Source organism: Semicossyphus pulcher, unplaced genomic scaffold, assembly GCF_022749685.1.
Source record: "Semicossyphus pulcher isolate SPU_LCO1_2020_fin unplaced genomic scaffold, fSemPul1.0.p SCAF_7, whole genome shotgun sequence".
NCBI classification, from domain to species: Eukaryota; Metazoa; Chordata; class Actinopteri; order Labriformes; family Labridae; genus Semicossyphus; species Semicossyphus pulcher.
This window is the reverse complement of record NW_027211748.1, coordinates 1,310,878-1,329,492: the sequence shown is the minus strand read 5'-3', so window position 1 is coordinate 1,329,492 and position 18,615 is coordinate 1,310,878. Positions and strand designations below refer to the sequence as shown.

The 18,615-nt window shown below is 39.0% G+C and overlaps 1 protein-coding gene across 1 annotated transcript in view; it reads right to left on the bottom strand.

Annotated features, from left to right (window-relative positions):
* The window catches only part of LOC138611116 (contactin-associated protein-like 2), a 39,505-nt gene extending 29,524 nt beyond the window's left edge, over positions 1-9,981 (bottom strand). Inside the window, exon 1 of the mRNA XM_069684049.1 lies at positions 9,900-9,981. Within this exon, the coding sequence (XP_069540150.1) occupies positions 9,900-9,981 (82 nt within the window). The remainder of the gene's footprint in view (positions 1-9,899) is intronic.
* Positions 9,982-18,615: the final 8,634 nt, after the last annotated feature.

Below are 18,615 nucleotides of genomic sequence, written 5' to 3'. Positions count from 1 at the left end.
TGGGACTAGGGCTGAAAGATTTATTGTTTTCTGATCGAAATTGCGATTTCAGACAACACGATCACGTGATCGCCAAAGTTGCGTTTTTTTGCAGTGCTCCTGACTGACCCAGGATCTGTTGTGTCAACTATTTTACACATACATGCCATCTCCCTACCATCCTGCCAAGCTCACCAATCAGCAGCGGCATGCTGCTTGTGGACAGGTCACGCTAACCAATCAGTATAACCTGCTCCTTAATTTCTGAAATGGCTTCAGGTGGACCAGAAGCGGAGTTAGCGGATTTAATCCCCAAGAAAGACAGCACTTCAGTCATTTGGGAGTATTTCGGGTTTGAGGCTGCAGACGTGCACCAGAAACAGGTACTGTGCAAAACCTGTCGTGCTAAAGTTGCAACATCCAGCAGAAACACAACCAATTTATACCAGCACTTGTAAAAATCACAACGGGCACTTGCATGACGAGTGCATGACCAAAAAGTCAGGTGAAAAGTCTAGCGAAAATGATACGCAGGCCCATAGTAGCAAACAGACTACAATAACAGCATCTTTTGCCAGTCTAACTCCGTATGATAAGAGCAGCCGAAGACACCGGGAGATAACGACTGCCATAACACACTACATTGCCAAGGACATGGTGTCTGTTAACACGGTCACCAAAGAAGGATTTCAAAACCTCGCTGGATAGAAGATATGTGATTCCCTCCAGCACCTACTTCAACCAGGTTGCCATCCCACAGCTGTATGCAGAGTGTAAAGAAAAAGTGGTAACAGAGCTGAAAAATGTGGAGTATTATGCCACAACTACTGATATGTGGTCAAGCAGAACGACCGAGCCGTATCTTAGTTTGACTGTGCATTTCGTAAATGACAACTTTGAGTTGAAAAGTCGGACAGCATACTTTCCCACTGACCACACCGGAGAGAATATTGCCCTGGGATTGAGAGAGTCTGTCAAGCTGGAGTCTGAAAGAAGAGGAACAGACAATGCAGCAAACGTCATCAAAGCTATGGAACTTAATCAATTGACCAGACTTCAATGTTTTGGACACAGGCTGCATCTTGCATACTGTGTTATGTGCTTTTGATCATTGATTTCCTTACTGTTGTCTGTAATATGGCTTTCTTGGATTTACTTTGTTCTCTTGAAGCAAGTAATATTGTTGATTTAGTACTTTTGAGATTCTGCACTTCACCCTGACTTGTGGTGTCATCCTTTGTTTAAAAAGATATTGGCTATGTTTGCTATAATGTTTCATGCTATATTGTTTACAGAATAGATGTGCAATATTTGGGTGCTGCTGAGCCATAAATGAATGACCCACCTATTTTAATATCTGACATATTTTTCAGAAGGGAAGAGGTAGGGTCATTTTATTTTAGTAAGTTTTATTTTATTACCATTACTTTACAATTTCACTTACTGTAAAAAGATAGTCCAGGTTTCTTAATATAGGGTTGAATAAAGTCCTTTAACTGCTGCTATAGATGTTGATAAGCTAGCTCCCTTGAGCCATAAAAGACTGACCTTGACCTATACCTACTTGAGTGTAAGGCTGTTGGGCAAGATCATTTGGTAATTGTTGAATTTTGGTTTTCTTATTACTTATTAACATTGTTTTTTTTTGGGGGGGGGGGATTGTTTTGTATTTTATTTAACTTTTTTAACTTAACACAATTAAGGATTTTTTGCACTACTTTAAGTTAAGACAGTCAAAGATGGCTCTTTTACTTCTTCAGTTGTAATAACTGCCATTGGTCAAGGACTTTATAGAATGTACATGCATGTTTCTTGTTAATAAATACATTTGAAATCAATTCTTAACTTTAGTTTTCATTCTTGCATTAGAGTAATGGCATTTAATGTTTTAATGGTATGATGTAATTTTCTGTCATGTTTGCAAATGTTACTGTACATTGTGAATATTGCACTGAAGCTTGATTTGAAGAAAATCGTGAATCAAATCGAAATCGCAATATCTGCCAGAAAAATCGCAATTAGATATTTTCCTAAAATCGTTCAGCCCTAGCTGGGACACTACACTGTGGATGAGCTCACAGGCTGCAGCAGCATCGGCTGAGGGGGGATGTAAACAGTGAGCACAATGACGTGCGAAAAGTCCCTCGGCAGGTAATACGGCCGAATACTGACTGCCAGCAGTTCACCATCTTTAGTGCAGCGCTGACGTGCCCCGCGTTACACCATCTCTCATTCACATACATTGCGAGTCCCCCGCTCTTCCTCTTAGCACTCTCCCTCGCGCTCCGGTCTGCCCTGATGAGGTGAAATCCTTCCAAAGTAACGAGCAAGTCCGGAGTGGGAACATTCAGCCACGTCTCTGAGAAGTGCATGATGCTGCATTCCCGATCCAACTGCAGCCTGGTAATCGCTGTTAATTCTTCCATCTTATTAGAGAGAGACCTCACATTTCCCATGAATAAAGATGGTACGGATGGTTTGTACCGTCTTTTCTCCTCCTGACGCTTCACTCCAACACTGCATCCCCTCTTTCTCCTCCGTAATTCAGCAGGGATGTCCGGTCTCTCCCAAGAGGGTAAAATCCTGGCTTGGCACATCGCCAACAGCTGTTTGCAGGAGTAAGCAATGGAGCTGCGCCTGAACGGGTCCCCTGATGTAGACTTCAGTAGTCCCAAAATAAGTAGAAGGCATACCAGTAATCTCACCAGTTGCACATCCATGTTTGTATTGTGCACATGTGATACTAGTCACAAAAAAGAAACAAAGAAAAAATCACAAAGTACGCATGAATACACTAAATGACAGAAATTTGGGAAGAGCTGCTGTAAGTGGCTGCCACTCACACGGCGCCACCTTGGCCATATATTGATCTCTTAATCTCTCCCTCGCTGCACCCCACACAAGCATGTGCTCACAACCAAAAGGCCACTGATGCACCATTCCAGTTTGGTCTTACTCAGGTCACAAGAAGTTCAATGTCCAGTCAAATATATATCATTGAGTTGATTTATTCCAGTTCAATGCAAACAAACATTTTTTATGTTGCCTCTCACTGACCTGGTAAAAACCTGTGTGCATGACCCCACAGTGACACACCTACTACCTTTACGTGAATCCAGTCAACGACTGGCACATGCTCAGCACCCTCCCACGCCCACAAAGATACCAAATTACAAATAATACTCGACAATTGAAAATAGTTCCTACAATCAGTCTTCTCCATAGTATCATTATCATTGTTGCTAATGCTAATAATAGACCTGCTGACTGTTACAATTACTATTACCAGCCTTTATCATCACTATGCTGTTCTTGCTAATTTTGGATGACCGCCAGGGTCAGCCCTACACATGGGGTCTGTATGTGAAATTATAGTGAATTGTGATGAGTCCTATTGATCTCTGACAGCAATATTGACATTTCTTACTGTAGTAAAAGTCACAGGTATGAAGAGTAAAGTAGGTCAAGACTTGAAAATACACATTTTCACCATGTATTTAGACCGAGAACCGTGCATGGCTCGCGGTCCTCCTATTCCTATTCTATAAATTTTCGGAGCGTGAGTCGCACGAGATACGCATGTGTCATGCCAGCATTGTGAAGACTTGTTTTCATGCAGCCGTCACGCACACGCCATGCTTCCAGTGTTGCCCACAAAAGCGAACATTGACCTAATGCTGTCAGCCACATACTAGGTTTCTGCCTTTTAAAAATACGTTTTTCCTTGCCAATGTGCCGAATATTGCTAAGTGCTGCTCATGGTGGATTCATGTTGGGTCTCTCTCTAAATAACATAACAAAGAGTACGGTCTAGACCTGCTCTTTTTGTAAGGTGTCTTGAGATAACTCTGGTTATGATTTGGCGCTATACAAAATTTGACTGATTGATTGATTGATGCCAAGGTAGGTAGGTAGATATACTTTACTGATCCCAAACTGGGAAATTGTGGAAAGTACTACCAAAAGTGAGAAGTTCATAAAAATGTTGTAAGTTGTCTGAAAGTGGTTTGGTATGAAGCATACAACCACATGCACAGAAATGTCCACTTGAAAGGTTGACATAGTACGTTTGTGTCAGCAGCACAACTCATTAATCCCAGCATTAAAACATGGATCAGATGTGGTGTATAAAACTCTTTCTTTTGTCCATATCTCCCAGCCTCGAGAGACATGATCAGGTGGCTGTAGCAGGAGGAAGTGACAAAAGGTTTCAGTCAAGACAGAAGGATTCAAGCAGCTTTCCCAGGCTTATTCAGCTTCTAGCCAGTCCCAAATGATTGCTGCTTTAACCCTCTAAGACAACAAAAGAAAATCCTTGTTAAGTCTATGTGTCAATTCTACAACACGTGGTGAGAGTGCTAGTCAAAATAGCATGTGCACACAGAAAAAATAAGAACTACACTACCAGTCAAAAGTTTGGACACATTTTCTCATACAAGTGAATGGGAAAGTGTGTCCAAACTTTTGACTGGTAGTGTATATATTGTGATAAATAAATAGTATGATATGCTAGACAGGCAGTATTGTGTTTAGCCTGGAAATAAAGCTTTTGAGATAGAATCAGACTACACTGGTGCAAGTGACTAAGATAAAGATGTAAGTAAAGTTAACAAGGAAAGCCAACAACTCACGCTCTCCCAAGCCACTTATTACGTTGACATGAACTACAAGCCCCAACCCAAAAGCAGCCCTTGTCCCTTGACAGGTGTTGATGTATAAAAGGTATTTTATCATTCCCACATTGGCCCTCTACAGTGCCCCAACATGGCAGAAAACATAATAAAGAAAAAAGTGACAAAGGGACCTCTAAGGAACCTTCCTGTGGAGAATGACCCCACTGGCTGAACAATGGGACTGATGAGTTTTGTTCATGTGTTTATAAAAAATACGACCGGAATGCAAGACAGTGGCGCTCTCTCTTGTTATTGATCCATCGGATATTTTGACTGTCGGTCTTTAAATATGTTTGTTCAGGTCTTCATGTCCTTTTTGTAATATAAGAAAGTTAGCAAAAGTTTCTATAAGCCACATAACATTTTTTCTTTTATGAAATAGTCAACGATTTGAATCATCAGGCATTTGGCAGCGGAATGTCTCAACTTTTGTTTTGCTCTTTTGAAAATACGACATTGTACAAAGAGCAATGCAGGAGCCACAACATTGCAGGCTGTAAGCTTTATAAAGTAGCGCCTCAGTATAAAAAAATGACCCTTGAGTCTTCACTGCTGACAAGGTTTTTTCTTCCCCTTTTCCTAAACAAACAGACCCGGTGATCAAAGCTATATAAAGCAGATTTTCACGGTAAAATTACTCCATCTTGGGCACTTTCCCACTGGGCTTTGGTGCTGTCTGCTGAGCTGCAGCTATTTTAAGCTAACTAGCTGACCAAAATTGTTCTTCCGGTTAAATTGTAGATTGTAAAACTGTGACGAAACAAGAAACAGTTGGCTAATATAGAACAAAGAACAAGTTGAATCTTTTTATTGAACAGCCAAATCTGATTCAACAGACAAAATTCTTATTTGAGTAGAGGCAGGGAAAATTCACCTTCTGTTGTGTCCTGTCCTTTCTCTTTCACTGCAAAAAAAAGACACTGTGACACACATACCTCAGTATGATCACATTTCACTACCGAACAAATGTATGAAATGAGAGTCCTTGCTTCAAGGGATTGTCAAAGCAGAGAATCAAAGCAACTCCACTATGGCCTTTGCTGCCACTTCCAACTTGGGTCTTATGGTAAAACATTAAGGCAAAAAAAGGCAGCATCAGTTGGAATTTATAAATGCAGAGTGTCACAGTAACCAAGTGCGGGTCATACTCTAATTGGTGTTTCATGCCAATCATCTGTTTTAGTGCAGATGGCACTGCGAAATGTCCAAAAGATGTGTCATTTGGATCCTGTTTAAAAGAGGATCAACCAAGTGAAATGTTTCTTGCTAAACACTGTGCCACTCCTGCTAACAGAGACTGTTTGCCACTGACACTATATTTAAACGATACAGGTTTTAATGTGAGGCCGGTGTTTGCAACTACGCAATCTGTAGTCTTTCTTTCATGTATTACACCATTTTAATGGATGTTCAGCACCTAAAAAACTGACCATCTGGTCTGTGATAAGCCCAATGACAGCTGCAGAGAAGTGCTGACTTTCTTAAAACACAAAGCCATCTGTGAATGTGTTGTGTACACTAAATAGCTACAAGAAAACACAATTGAATAAGGTCTATATTGCTGTAAAAAATACAGAGAATTTTGTACAGTCATGTACTGTTGATAGTAAATAAATTTGAATACTGTTAATATTGCTGCCTTTTAATACTTACAGCAAGATACTGTAAAATACGACAGTAAAATACAGTACGTATTGTCGCTTGAGTCCACCCACCACCTCATTTAGCACATAGTCTAGACGATATTACACTATGGGCATGGCATATATAGAATTTGTGTGCTGTATGTTCACCATGACATGAGCTTGCCAGCATGTGAACGAAGCATTCTGATAATACCGCCTGCACCTGGACTAAAACCACCGGACATCCATCCTGCTCTTAATAAATGAATTCAATCTTATCAAAGGCAGTTGTGTCAAGTTAAGGTGAATCTACGTTGTGCTGGCCAATATTAACAAAGTCAAAATAACAGCTTGACCTTACTCTGAACCACATATAACAAGCATGCATGCTAATGTTTTCAGGCTAACTGTAGCTAACATACACCACTTTTGCTGCTGAGTGGACACAATTTAAAATCTTTCTGTTGAATCAAGTTACCAGTAAGGTGTTAATTGCTAATATCCTTCCTCTGTTATTACATTTTAGGCACAATAAAGGCCAACCAGGACAAGATGTCCCAGAGGATAGGGAAGTTGGTCTAGAAAATGGCAGCAACTGTGAATCCAGATGGACTTTTGCAACATACAATCTGCCCAATCCACACCATAACACAGGACCTCCTTTTTTACATAGAATAGCCCCCACTGCAACCAGATGCTCACTTTGTCATGTTAAGGTAACAAGTCTCAGTATTGTGTTCTGTTCAGCTTAGTTATCAGAATTGTGCAGTTCCATGTTTCATTTGCTTTCTATTGCATGTTATAATAACTCATTAAAGAGGGCTACTGAAGGCTGGGTACATAAGAATGATAAGAAAGTTGAATACTGATTTTGTGAGAACATGGTTGACATAATGAATAATCTTATTAATTGTATGCATTAGGACATGCAGACTGAAAACCTTTTCAGTATAAGGAGTCATCTTTTCATGAATTATATTAATTACCCTAAAATAGTCAGTCATTGAATGTGTTTGATGCTGCATTTAATAAGAGCATTTTAGTAAGGCCAACTCTTGTCTAAGCAATTTATATCCAAGTTATTTCAGAGGATTTAAAAATAATAATAAAGACACAATCACATTTTACAGTAATAAACTGTGCAAGGAGATTATAGTCGGACCACAACAGTATAATAGCAACTTTTTTTCTACAGAAAAGTAATGTTTTTTACAGTAGTCATCTGTTTTTAAACTGTAGATTGTACACTATAAAATGACTTGTATAAAAAATAAGTTAAATGCCGGCAACTGTAGCTGCCAGAAGTTGACTGTAATTTAACAGGTTTTTGTTACAGTGTAACAGAAACAGTGCGAGAACTAGTCGTCATTACAATAAACAGGTAAATGAAAATTCAAGTATTTTTTGTCAAAAACACAAAAGTAAGGCTACACAATAAAGTGCATTTTCGTTGTCATCGCAAAATGACAATAAATATGACAATAAATACAACCTTTCATTAAATTAAAATTGTTTTTCTGTGAAGTTTAAACAAATTACTAATGGTAACTAAACCTTTGCTCTCTGTCCATGGTGCTGAAACATAGAGCAAAAGCTTTTGGCAGGTCTGGAACAAAAGCACATAATTTTCAAACCAACATGGACATGCTGAAACGGATTATGAAGAACCAAAGTACTATGCATAAAATTGACTCAGTGGTCCTGCATGTTATTTCGATATTGGGGAGAGAGCTATATGTCTGTCCCTCAACATTTTTCAACAGCATACTAAAAGAATCCCTCCAAATCATCACTGAAGAACAATTCAACGCTCGTACATTGGTGCAGTGGTGTATGGCTCTCAGTCAAATGCAAGCATTGTGTGAGGTCGAGACCCTAAAATATATAACAATGCCTTTTTTTTGTATAAAATTGAGTCAGTAGCAATGCTGTTTTTTTGGTTGCAATGCAATGTCTCTCTGTTTTCATACAAATAATACAGTTTGATGTGCGTTTGTTTGTAACCCTAACCCTGACCCCAAAAGATCTGTGCTCCATCTTTTTTGGTGAGTGAAATTCTGGTATCATTTTATCTGTATGTAAGCACTAATTAGCAGGTATTAGTGTCTGGGCTAATTATATCTGGCTTGTTAGATCATTCAGTGTATTATAGTGATTTATTTGTGGTGTCCCATGCAAAGGCGTACGCATTATTGTCGGTTTCCCTGCAGACATGACTGTAGAGATGGGAAGAACGGTTCTATCACGTAACCCGGTTAGTTTTGTTTGGTCTCCCACCCAAGATGTGTGCAAGCTCTAAACATTTCTGGTCAGCTACCACTGAATTCTGTGGGAAAAACTGCAGTTAAGTATCTAATTAGCCAACTAATGAATAAGGCTTGGGCAATAACTGTATAGCTTTGATAACATAACATTGTCATTGTCCTCACTACTCTCCAGCTTCACCTCTTTGATACAAATATGGTCCTGGCTCCAAAAAAACAAAACAAAATATTGGTGGTTGATAATGCCAAATTCTATGCTTTAAAACAGCTGTCCAAAAACCAATAAATTACTTCACAGTTGCTACATCCAATCCTCATATACTCACAGTCAGATCCCCCAGCACTGGTGTCTCATTGAGTTTACCACTCAGAAGCAGCGACCCTACCTGAGCGTGTCTGACCTGACTTACTCGTGCCAACTTATAGCATGTTACAGCTGCTAGACAACAACTAGTGTAATGCCAAAACTTTACCAGATAAAACTTGTGGTCTAGAATAATTGCTCCATGCATGCATGTAGAAGACATAAAAAGATTATATCGAGAGTATATGTTTGAATTACATTGCATACCAAACCCGGCAGAGGGCAAACTGAAACCAAAGTCCTGTATCGAACAGTTAGGAACTGGTTTACAAACATTTAATGAATGCTTGATTTCATACAATGAAAAGTGTTTAATCATTAGTCCCTCCTTACACAGTCCTAAAATATTTTAAAGCCTCCCTAAATGATTGTTGTGCATTTGCAATTAATATATGCTTAATAACACAATCCAACTAATTGTTACTGTAGAGTCATAAATCATTAAACATTATCATTATTATTATCATTATTATTAAGCAGTTTATAAGGTTGGGGAAAAAAATCCCACCTCAAGGCCTGTTTATTCACTGTTCTGAAACTTACAGTTCTGTTTATACACCAAGTATAATAATAAAGACTTAAGCATGGTCTAAATCTACCTACAGCTGAAAGGCAGTGTTTCAGACAGAGTATAACTGCAACATAGGGCGGTTAAAAGTTACTGTCATTGTCTGACTCTAATATTAGGCTACTGAGTCCATTCCTGCTTTGAAAACACGGTGCTCTTTAAGGTTTTGTTTTCCTCTTCAGATAGAGAACTAGTGATTTTAGCCTACAAGCAGATACTGTGAGTGTTAATAACACACCATACGACTGTGTCATCACAAGCCCTGCTGAATAAACTGGAGGTTCGGCCTCACGCTGAGTCCGGACTGTAGTCCACATCCCTGACTGCAGGAGCAAACCACCGAATTAGCCATGGTTGCTGGTGTGTGTGTGTGTGTGTGTGTGTGTGTGTGTGTGTGTGTGTGTGCGTGTGTGTTAGCCTACTTACGGGATACTGAGGATGCAGCGCTGGAGGTGCTGATGATGCTACACAGGACTGGCAGCAACAACAGCACCGTCACATAAGACATGTTCACAGAAATTCCCCACAGTCAGAGAGACAAAGAGAGACAATAAAACGGGTCCAGGCGGGTCTCGTTGCGGTGTTCCTTGTTCGCTGGGCAGTCTGTCGTTCCGGTGATAAACAGACGAGACGCTGCTTTCTTTATTAGCAGTGAAAGCAAAACGCAATGGCCGTCCTCCCGCTGCGCCCTGTACGTTTTTTCTTTCTTCTCTGTCCGCTCCTCTCTTTCAACCTCCCCAGCGGCACTGCAGCGGGGTTTGACCAACAACCCACGGAACCAGCCTGTGAACACAGCGCGATCGTGCAGCGGGCCGGGCCTCGAGCTCCAAGCGCATGGTCAGACGGACAGACAGAAGCTTTCCAACCGTTGAACTGCCAGAATAATCATTACACCCCCACTCTCGATCGAATTTGGTATGGCCCAATATTTAGAACAATACAGGGCTCCCCAAAAAAGGAGGGGGAAGAGGGGAGTAGGAGGGTCCATACGAGACGATCTGAAAATACGTACATGTACAAGAGCAAGGTGCAAAGCATAGCTCAGTTTTTGTCATTAGTGGTCAATGAAAGGTCCAAATAATAACTGGTGAAGGATTAGGATGACCCTATATCAAACACTCAATATAAATATAGCATATAACATGCCATGCAAGGCAAGTGTATTTATGAAACATCATTCATACATAGAGCAATTCAAAGTGCTTTACACAGGTCAAACAGAACATTAAGAGCATTAAAAGAAATATGATATAAAGCAAAAATAAGACATTAAAATACAAACTGTCTTCAAATATATGATCAGTTTAACCCTCCATGGTACGCATCATGATGCCAAGATGAGTGCTTTTTTGTCATTAAATAGACCAAATAGACATAATCTGAAGAAATTTTGAAGAAAAACTTTTTGGGGGTACTTTTTGGGGTGCGTTGCCTTGAGGCAACACTGTACCATAATGGTAAGCAATGAAAAACAGTTATTGTTTCAAATTTGAACAAAATGTATTTAAAAACACATGGAAAATACTCAGTAGCCTCAACAGGTTACAATGCATGCCATTTGAATGCTTGTTTTCAATTTCATCAGTGTCTGTCAGTCTCCTGTGTATAAAGAAATATACAAAATATAAGCTTGTGCTCTGCAAAAAAGACTCAAAAAGTTCTCTGTAATTGTAAACTATAGCCTACAGTGTACAGTAATATGCTGAACTTTACTTTACTACATCAAATTTATCTAGGTTAAATTGTAGAGATAAAAAGAAAAGTATGATGACTGGTATGCTTTTGAACAGTATATATACCTAAATACACAATAGTAAAAGGTCATGGTGAATCCATAATGGTACGGTGTTGCCTCAAGGCAACATTTGCATTTTAACAAGTTTCCATTACTTAATTAGCAAATATAGTACATTAAACTATTAGAAATTAAACTTTACTCATCTATTATTGTGAATCAATTTTTTTCCAGACTGAAAAAAGCCAGGAAAAGACATTTTCAGACCATTTTTGTGGAGAGAAATGGCTGAGCTGATCCTTGTGAGAAAGTCTGCAAAAAAGGGATTCAGGCTGGCCTCCAGAGAGTCATGTGGCAAATTTAAAGAGTGCTATTGGTTCCTTATGGTCCTAGCTCTTTTTCAAAGTATTGCATCATAACTTGGGATGTATTGTGTGAGTGTAAAAGGCCAAAAATGGGTATGTTGCCTAGAGGCAACATCGTACCATGGAGGGTTAAGTAACAATGCAACAATATTTGCTTCAGCTTAAGTCTATGAATTATAAGTCTTTGGTTAGAATTTTCCTTAGTTTTTAGAATTCCCAGAATTCTTCTCCCTTAGGTCCCAGGCTTTGGAGTCCAAGACTCCTACTGTTGCAATATTCGATTTTCCCTTTTATTTAAAATTGTTATGTAAATAGTTCAAGTCCAAAATAGATTAAAATATAAGATCAATTAAAAAGCAAAGAAATATCGATTAAACTAAAATATTTAAGCAAAAAAAGATAAAAGTTATGGAAAGGCAGCAGTAAATAAGAGTTAATAAGAATGTTTGAAGACCTGTTTTAAAAGAGCTAACAGACTGAGAAAGCCTCAGGTAGCCTACTCCAGTAGCTGGATCCACAGTTGAGGAGCATTTTAAGATCAAAAAAGGCTGATATTGTGACTGTATGTATGTGGCTGTTGAAATTTAGGTCTGGGTCCGTAATAACACTAAGATTTCTGGCTTGATTTGTCTATTTTAGGGTGCTCGGTTAACTGATGTCAAAGAATTATTAAATAAGTCAACATTAGATTTAGATTTTACACTTTTATCAGTTTCCTTCAAACAAACAGAAAGTCACTGTCAGAAAGTTCCTTAAACTCGTGAATTTCCCAAAATAAACGTGTCATTTTGGGGCAGTGTCTGAAACTATTGACTCTGGGTTTTTTTAGAGGGTTGACTCCACAGAATACACTTCATGCCCATTGAGGAGACTCAGTATGTTGTGTCCATTCAATGTTTGAAAATATCTTTATCAGCATAAAACTGGAGTTTGTAGTATATTGCTGCCAATCTAAGCGCAGAAATATTTTTATTGCACCAAATGCATATTGTGATGCATTGTGGATATTTGCTGTATAGTGACCATCGATGATGATTCGCTCCCTCAGCCATCTCACAAAGTTCACTTGAGTTTTCCAGAGAAATGGAACGGGACTTGTCATTGCCATGGAGATTGCTGCCCCCTTCTATTATTTATTTGATAATACTGAACACTAAACCTGACCGGGTTGGTATGGAAAATACTCCTCTTTTAGCTGCTTGCTGATTGTATACCTTAACCACAGTCAGCCTACTGTATACTTTCTGTTCTACCGATTTCTTTATATTTCCACAGTTCTCATTAGGCCAATAGGCAGCTCACAATATTATTTTAAGAGTTGTCTGTTTGAATTCCAGCACACAGGAACAAGCAGTTTCTTGCATTTTCAAAGAATGGGTTGAGGTCTAACTTATCTACTCTAACTGCATAGTTTATGACACGTGGATGAGAATATCAATGTATACAGTATGTGCTCTGCTCTCTCTGTGTTTTTTTTTATAAAGAAACTTATTGTGGATTTCTCCATAAGTAGAAGAAATGTATATTTAGTTATTGAATATAATAACTTCTAAGTAACAAGTCACAATAATGCATCATATCACTAGTAATTAATGTTCAAAAATCAATTAAGAGATGTGTCATGATCTGTTGCTCAGCAGATGCAGCTAATCCCTCACTTATAAAGAGGATGGTCAGTATTTCACAAATATTCATAAACAAAGATAAGAAAAGATAAGATAATGCTTTATGGATTCCTAGAGGGAGAATTCTGGTTTTACAGCAGTATAAAGACAGAAATATGTAAATGTAAAGGTGTTACGTGCCGTAGTTTTGTGTTGCGTTTTCTGTGTGTGTCTCTCTCCTGTGCTCCTCAGATGCTGATCTCCACTTGCTGCAGCAGGTGATCAGGCTCGCCTGTTACCACTCCAGCAATCAGGAGAGAGTATAAAGAGCAGCAGAGAGGAGACAGCCAGAGCCAGTGGGCCATTCGGCTTTGTGTGTGACAGACCTCTGCGTGTTCGGGTTATTCTTTCAGTGGAAAGAGGGCGTTTCTTCAAGGCCTTAGTGTTTATTGTTATTTGCAGGTTTTGGATTATGCTATGTGTGATTTGCCTTATAGAACAGCTTCTCTTTTGTTTAGTAGAAGCTCGCTTTGTGTTTCCTTTTTGCTTTAGTAGTTAATAAATCCCTTCAACTTTGCCTATACTTAGTTCATCCCTTCTTTTTCCTGGGTTCTAATTTATTGTTACTCCCCTCATCCCCTAGCCCATTCAGGGGAACGTAACAAAAGGTAATTAAAGGAACTTAATAACAACAAAAATCATCTAAAGAATAACAAGGTGATAAGTTTGTCAAAGACAAGGAGCTTGCATCCTCTCCAAGCCTTTTTTGGTCCACTGGGCAAGCATGTTCTTTGACCTTTGTTGAGGTTAAATGTGTGTTCCCAAGAGTCTCAGAGTCTTTTTGTCTGCAAAATTGTTTACCTTTTCCAGAAGGTGTGAGATGCCAAGAACCTGTACTTGTCACTTCTGGTTCTGCCTCTTTGCACACCTGACGCAGGCCAACTGAGCCAGACTGATCCCTTGTGCATTGCAACCAATCTCCCTTTGTCTTTACAGACCGCCATCCCAAAATGAAGTGCTAACACAGTAGGGTCCAAAATCTGAGACCACCATACTTCTATTTTGCATGTCCTCTTGTAATATCACTGTCTCCATTTAAAACTATAATATCAGCTTCAGAATTTGAGTGAAAAGTTAAATCTTTCAAAAGTGGACAAGAATCTTAGAATATCTTATGAACCCCTTTTGCTTTGACAGTAGCATGGACAAAAGCTGGCATGGGCTCCATGATTTCACATTGTCTCAAAGAGCTTCTTGAGATTTCACCAAATGGTTCCATAAATGTTCAGTGGGGCACAGGTCAGGTGACAGTGAAGGAAGGGCCATGACAGTCAGGGCTCCTTGGCCTTGTTTTGATCTTAAGTTCTTGCAGGGTTCTGAGCTGTGTTAGGGTCATTATCCTGCTGCAGCGAATCCTTCTCCACAAAGATGCAAACCAGAGGTTATAGCATGACTCTGAAGAATGGAGTGTTACCTGTCCTTGGACAGAATGATAACCTCACACATACTTGATTGTTTCACTGACAATGTTTTATTTTCTTTCTCTTATGTGTCTCCTTAGATACAACCTTCTGTTACTGCCATAAATCATCAGTACACAGGTTTTCTAGTCATTAACTGCGAAATGCTGGTTCTTCTCTCCCGCACTCAGTTTAACTTTATTTCATTTCCTGAGAAGTGGTTTAGAAAGTGCTACTTTTCCTCTGAGACCTCGACAAGACAGCTTCCTTTGACTTTACTTTTGCGGATTGGAGTCTTGCATTCTTTATTTAGCATTTTCTGCATCTGTCAGAAGTTTCTTTTATGACTCTTGAGAGGCTTTAAGTTTTGATCTTCTAATGCCACGGTCACATTTAGTCTGCCTTATCATGCTACAGATCAAGTTTCTGCAATATGTTTTAGAATTCCATGCACTGCCCCCCCTGGAAACTTTTATTCATACCATGATTTAATGCTGAGAAAGCCCCTCTTTGCTAAGAATAGCAATCTGACATTTGCTGTAAATGGTAGGCACATTTATAACAGGTGAACACTGGCTACAGGTTCAGTTACATAAACAAGCCTCTGAAGAATAGATAAATTTCACCTTAGTGTCAAACACGTACTTCAGTGGAAACTTAAGGAAATCTGACCTTTTTTCAAAGGAGTCAAATTGGTCAACACAACCAATTTGCTTAAATGTGATCGATAATAAATACATTTAAATATTTCTTTCTCAATTTACATGTCCAAATGTCTTCTGCTTTTAAATATTTCTGAAAGCTCAAACATCTTGACGACCTGTAAATTGTAAAACCAGAGACAAACAGATTTTTGCAGTGTCTTATTTTTTTTTTTACAGAGCTGTATGAGAAAGGGTAAGACACACCTAACTTTTCCTACTATACAGGCATGGAAGGAAAATTGCTTAAGGAAATGAGGTGTGGTCTTTGTTCCTCAATTTAAGTCATGAAAACTTAACTAGAAGTAATCACAAACAGAAATTGCTTCTGATGTTTAACAAAGTTTGACATGTGACATGCATTCACATGATGTTATATTATGCTCTTGGTTTAGATGTGTGTATATGTCCATTAAGTAAAGTGTTCCTGAATACTGTGTATTCTATGCGAGTAGACCTAACAAGGTTTGTTATGTGAGGGGAGTTGAACACCATTCACTCTGCAGGCACATTTTGAGGCAGACCAGTTTGTCAAAACGTATTTGTTACCAGGCTTTCTGCAGATGCTCTTCCCAACATCCCAACATTAAGCATAAATACTAAAAATTGAACAGTGCCATGTCCTCACTACTCCTGACCTGAAACAGTATACAGAACTCCTGACATGCAGCATCACTGCAGTTTGTATTATGCTTATTTAAAATATATACAGTTTTTAAATTTCATTTTATAATTATAAAAATATGTTTAGCTTGATGCCATATATATATATATATATATAGAAATGTATATAGAAAATATATAGAAATGACAGTTGGCTCAGGTAAACAGTTCTTAAATTCCTCCAGAAGAATCAGTTCGTGCATGGAGGCTAAATCCTTAGTGCTACAGGCTGAGCACCAACGCTCAAACAAGACTCCTTTCTCCCTTGCAAAGTCCCTGTAAGACTGGTTAGTGGTCTTTCTAAGGCTTCTAAAGCTCTGTCTGCAGACCTCAGGCCCCAAGTGATATGCTTGTAAGACAGCACCCTTTACCTTTTTGTAATTGAGACTGTCCTCCACCGAAAGTGAGGTCCAAGCCTCCTGAGCCTTACCCGATAATCTGCAGTGTAACAATATGACCCATACATCTTCTGGCCAGCACAGAGTAGTGGCAATGCGCTCGAACACACCAAAGAAAGACTCAACCTTGGACTCAATAAATGCAGGTACCAGAGAAATATTTTTACAAAAGTGAAACGGAGTGTTGGATTTTGAACATGAACCAGGGCCAACAGTAGAAAATGAACTTGCCTTAAGTGCCAACTATTTAATTCTGATGGAAGTCTCTGCCTCCACCTCCAACTTCCTTAGTTTAAGCTCCCTTCTAAGTTTAAACTCACGCTATCCAGCCTCCTTCAGTTGTAGACAGGCTAAACACACCTTCAATTGAGCATTTTATCTGGAACCTAGGGAAGACTCCACAGAAAGCGATCCAAACTGCTGCAAACCACAAGTAATGCTAACAGGCTTCGGCTGGCCCCCTTCCCCCACTGGAGAAAAAGAGCAACCCTCTCTCATAGTCATGGCTGCAACTATGAACCAGGAAACCACAGAACAAAGACAAAAGCTAGCAATGCCTCTTCCACAAGGCTACACAACTGCTAACCTGCTAATAAAACACTAAGACTGCGTCCTTATACACCTCTACCAGTGAATTTAGATAATATTGTTGCTGGATGCAACACAACAACATCCACAGGCAAATATACTGACCTTTGACCACACAACTATACAAAACTTCCTCAGATCCTGCCTAACACAAACTATGCCTACCCATCTTCTGGGGCTTGCTGGGCTCGAGGCAACTTGAAAGGCTGCTATCAGTGGCCAAAACCCTGAAATGCCTACCCCCACCAGGGAATTGTATCCCCACCCAGGATTCACCCCGAAAATAAAAAAGGCAAAATAACAAATGAGTGCCCATATATATATATACATATATATATATATATATATACATATATATATATATATACACATATATATATACATATATATATATATATATACATATATATATATATACATATATATATATATACACATATATATATATATACACATATATATATATATATATATATATATTTATATTTTTATTAACAAACTAAAGCAAAAAGGAAACACAAAGCGAGCTTCTTCTAAACAAAAGAGAAGCTGTTCTATAAGACAAAGCACATGGCATAAACCAAAAACTGCAAATAACAATACAACACTAAGGCCTCGAAGAAACGCCCTCTTTCCACTGAAAGAGTAAGCATGACGTCTGTCACACACACAGCCAAATGGCCCACTGGCCCTGGCTGTCTCCTCTCTGCTGCTCTTTATACTCCTGCCTGATTGCTGAATGGTAACAGGTGAGCCTGATCACCTGCTGCAGCAAGGGGAGATCAGCACCTGAGGAGCACAGGAGAAAGACACACACACACGGAAAACACAACACAAAACTACGGCACGTAACAATCACTGATGCACCAAATCGCAGTACCCAGAGCTTCCACAGTATGGGTAACTCACATACTACATACTGTATATAATACAGTAAAATATAATACATATTTAGTATGATTTCCCATATACTACCTTACAATTATACTAAAGTAGTTGGTATGATTCCCAATTTTGTCTAATCCATTTTTCAAATGTGTTGGCATTTTTAAACTTCCATACTTTATTTAGGTCACCCCTCCTCTGCCTTTGCCATCAATCCAAAATCAACAGATACAAGATGATATAGATGCAATGTTATATTTAACAAATATGTAACTCCACCCAAACTCACCCGAAAAAAATTCTTAACTTATGCCGAATTGGCAGAACTGAATCTACAATTAATATGCTGTTTTTGTTTACTTGGCCACATGCTGCACATGTACATTTGATTCAGATGGGCTGAAAATATAAAATCGTATTCGATATGCTTTAACTGTGAAAGCTCCTGATAATCTTTTTTGCTCCAAACCGCCTGCTCTGCACACACCTCACGTGGATGTTCGTACTGACTTCCGGGCACCACGATCACCCTTTGCTCTACAAAATAACAGTAAACTTGCAGGAACGGAAATGACGAACTCTCTCTTTTCATGGTTTTGAGAGTAAATACATTTAACTGCGTTCCTCTTTCGAGTTCTTTGAACTTTGTATATTCGTTAGCAGTGTATTCTAGTTTGTTGAGACGCACTGTATATTTCAATTGTTCACACAGTTAAATATAACTTGTTAGTTCACGGTTTGTA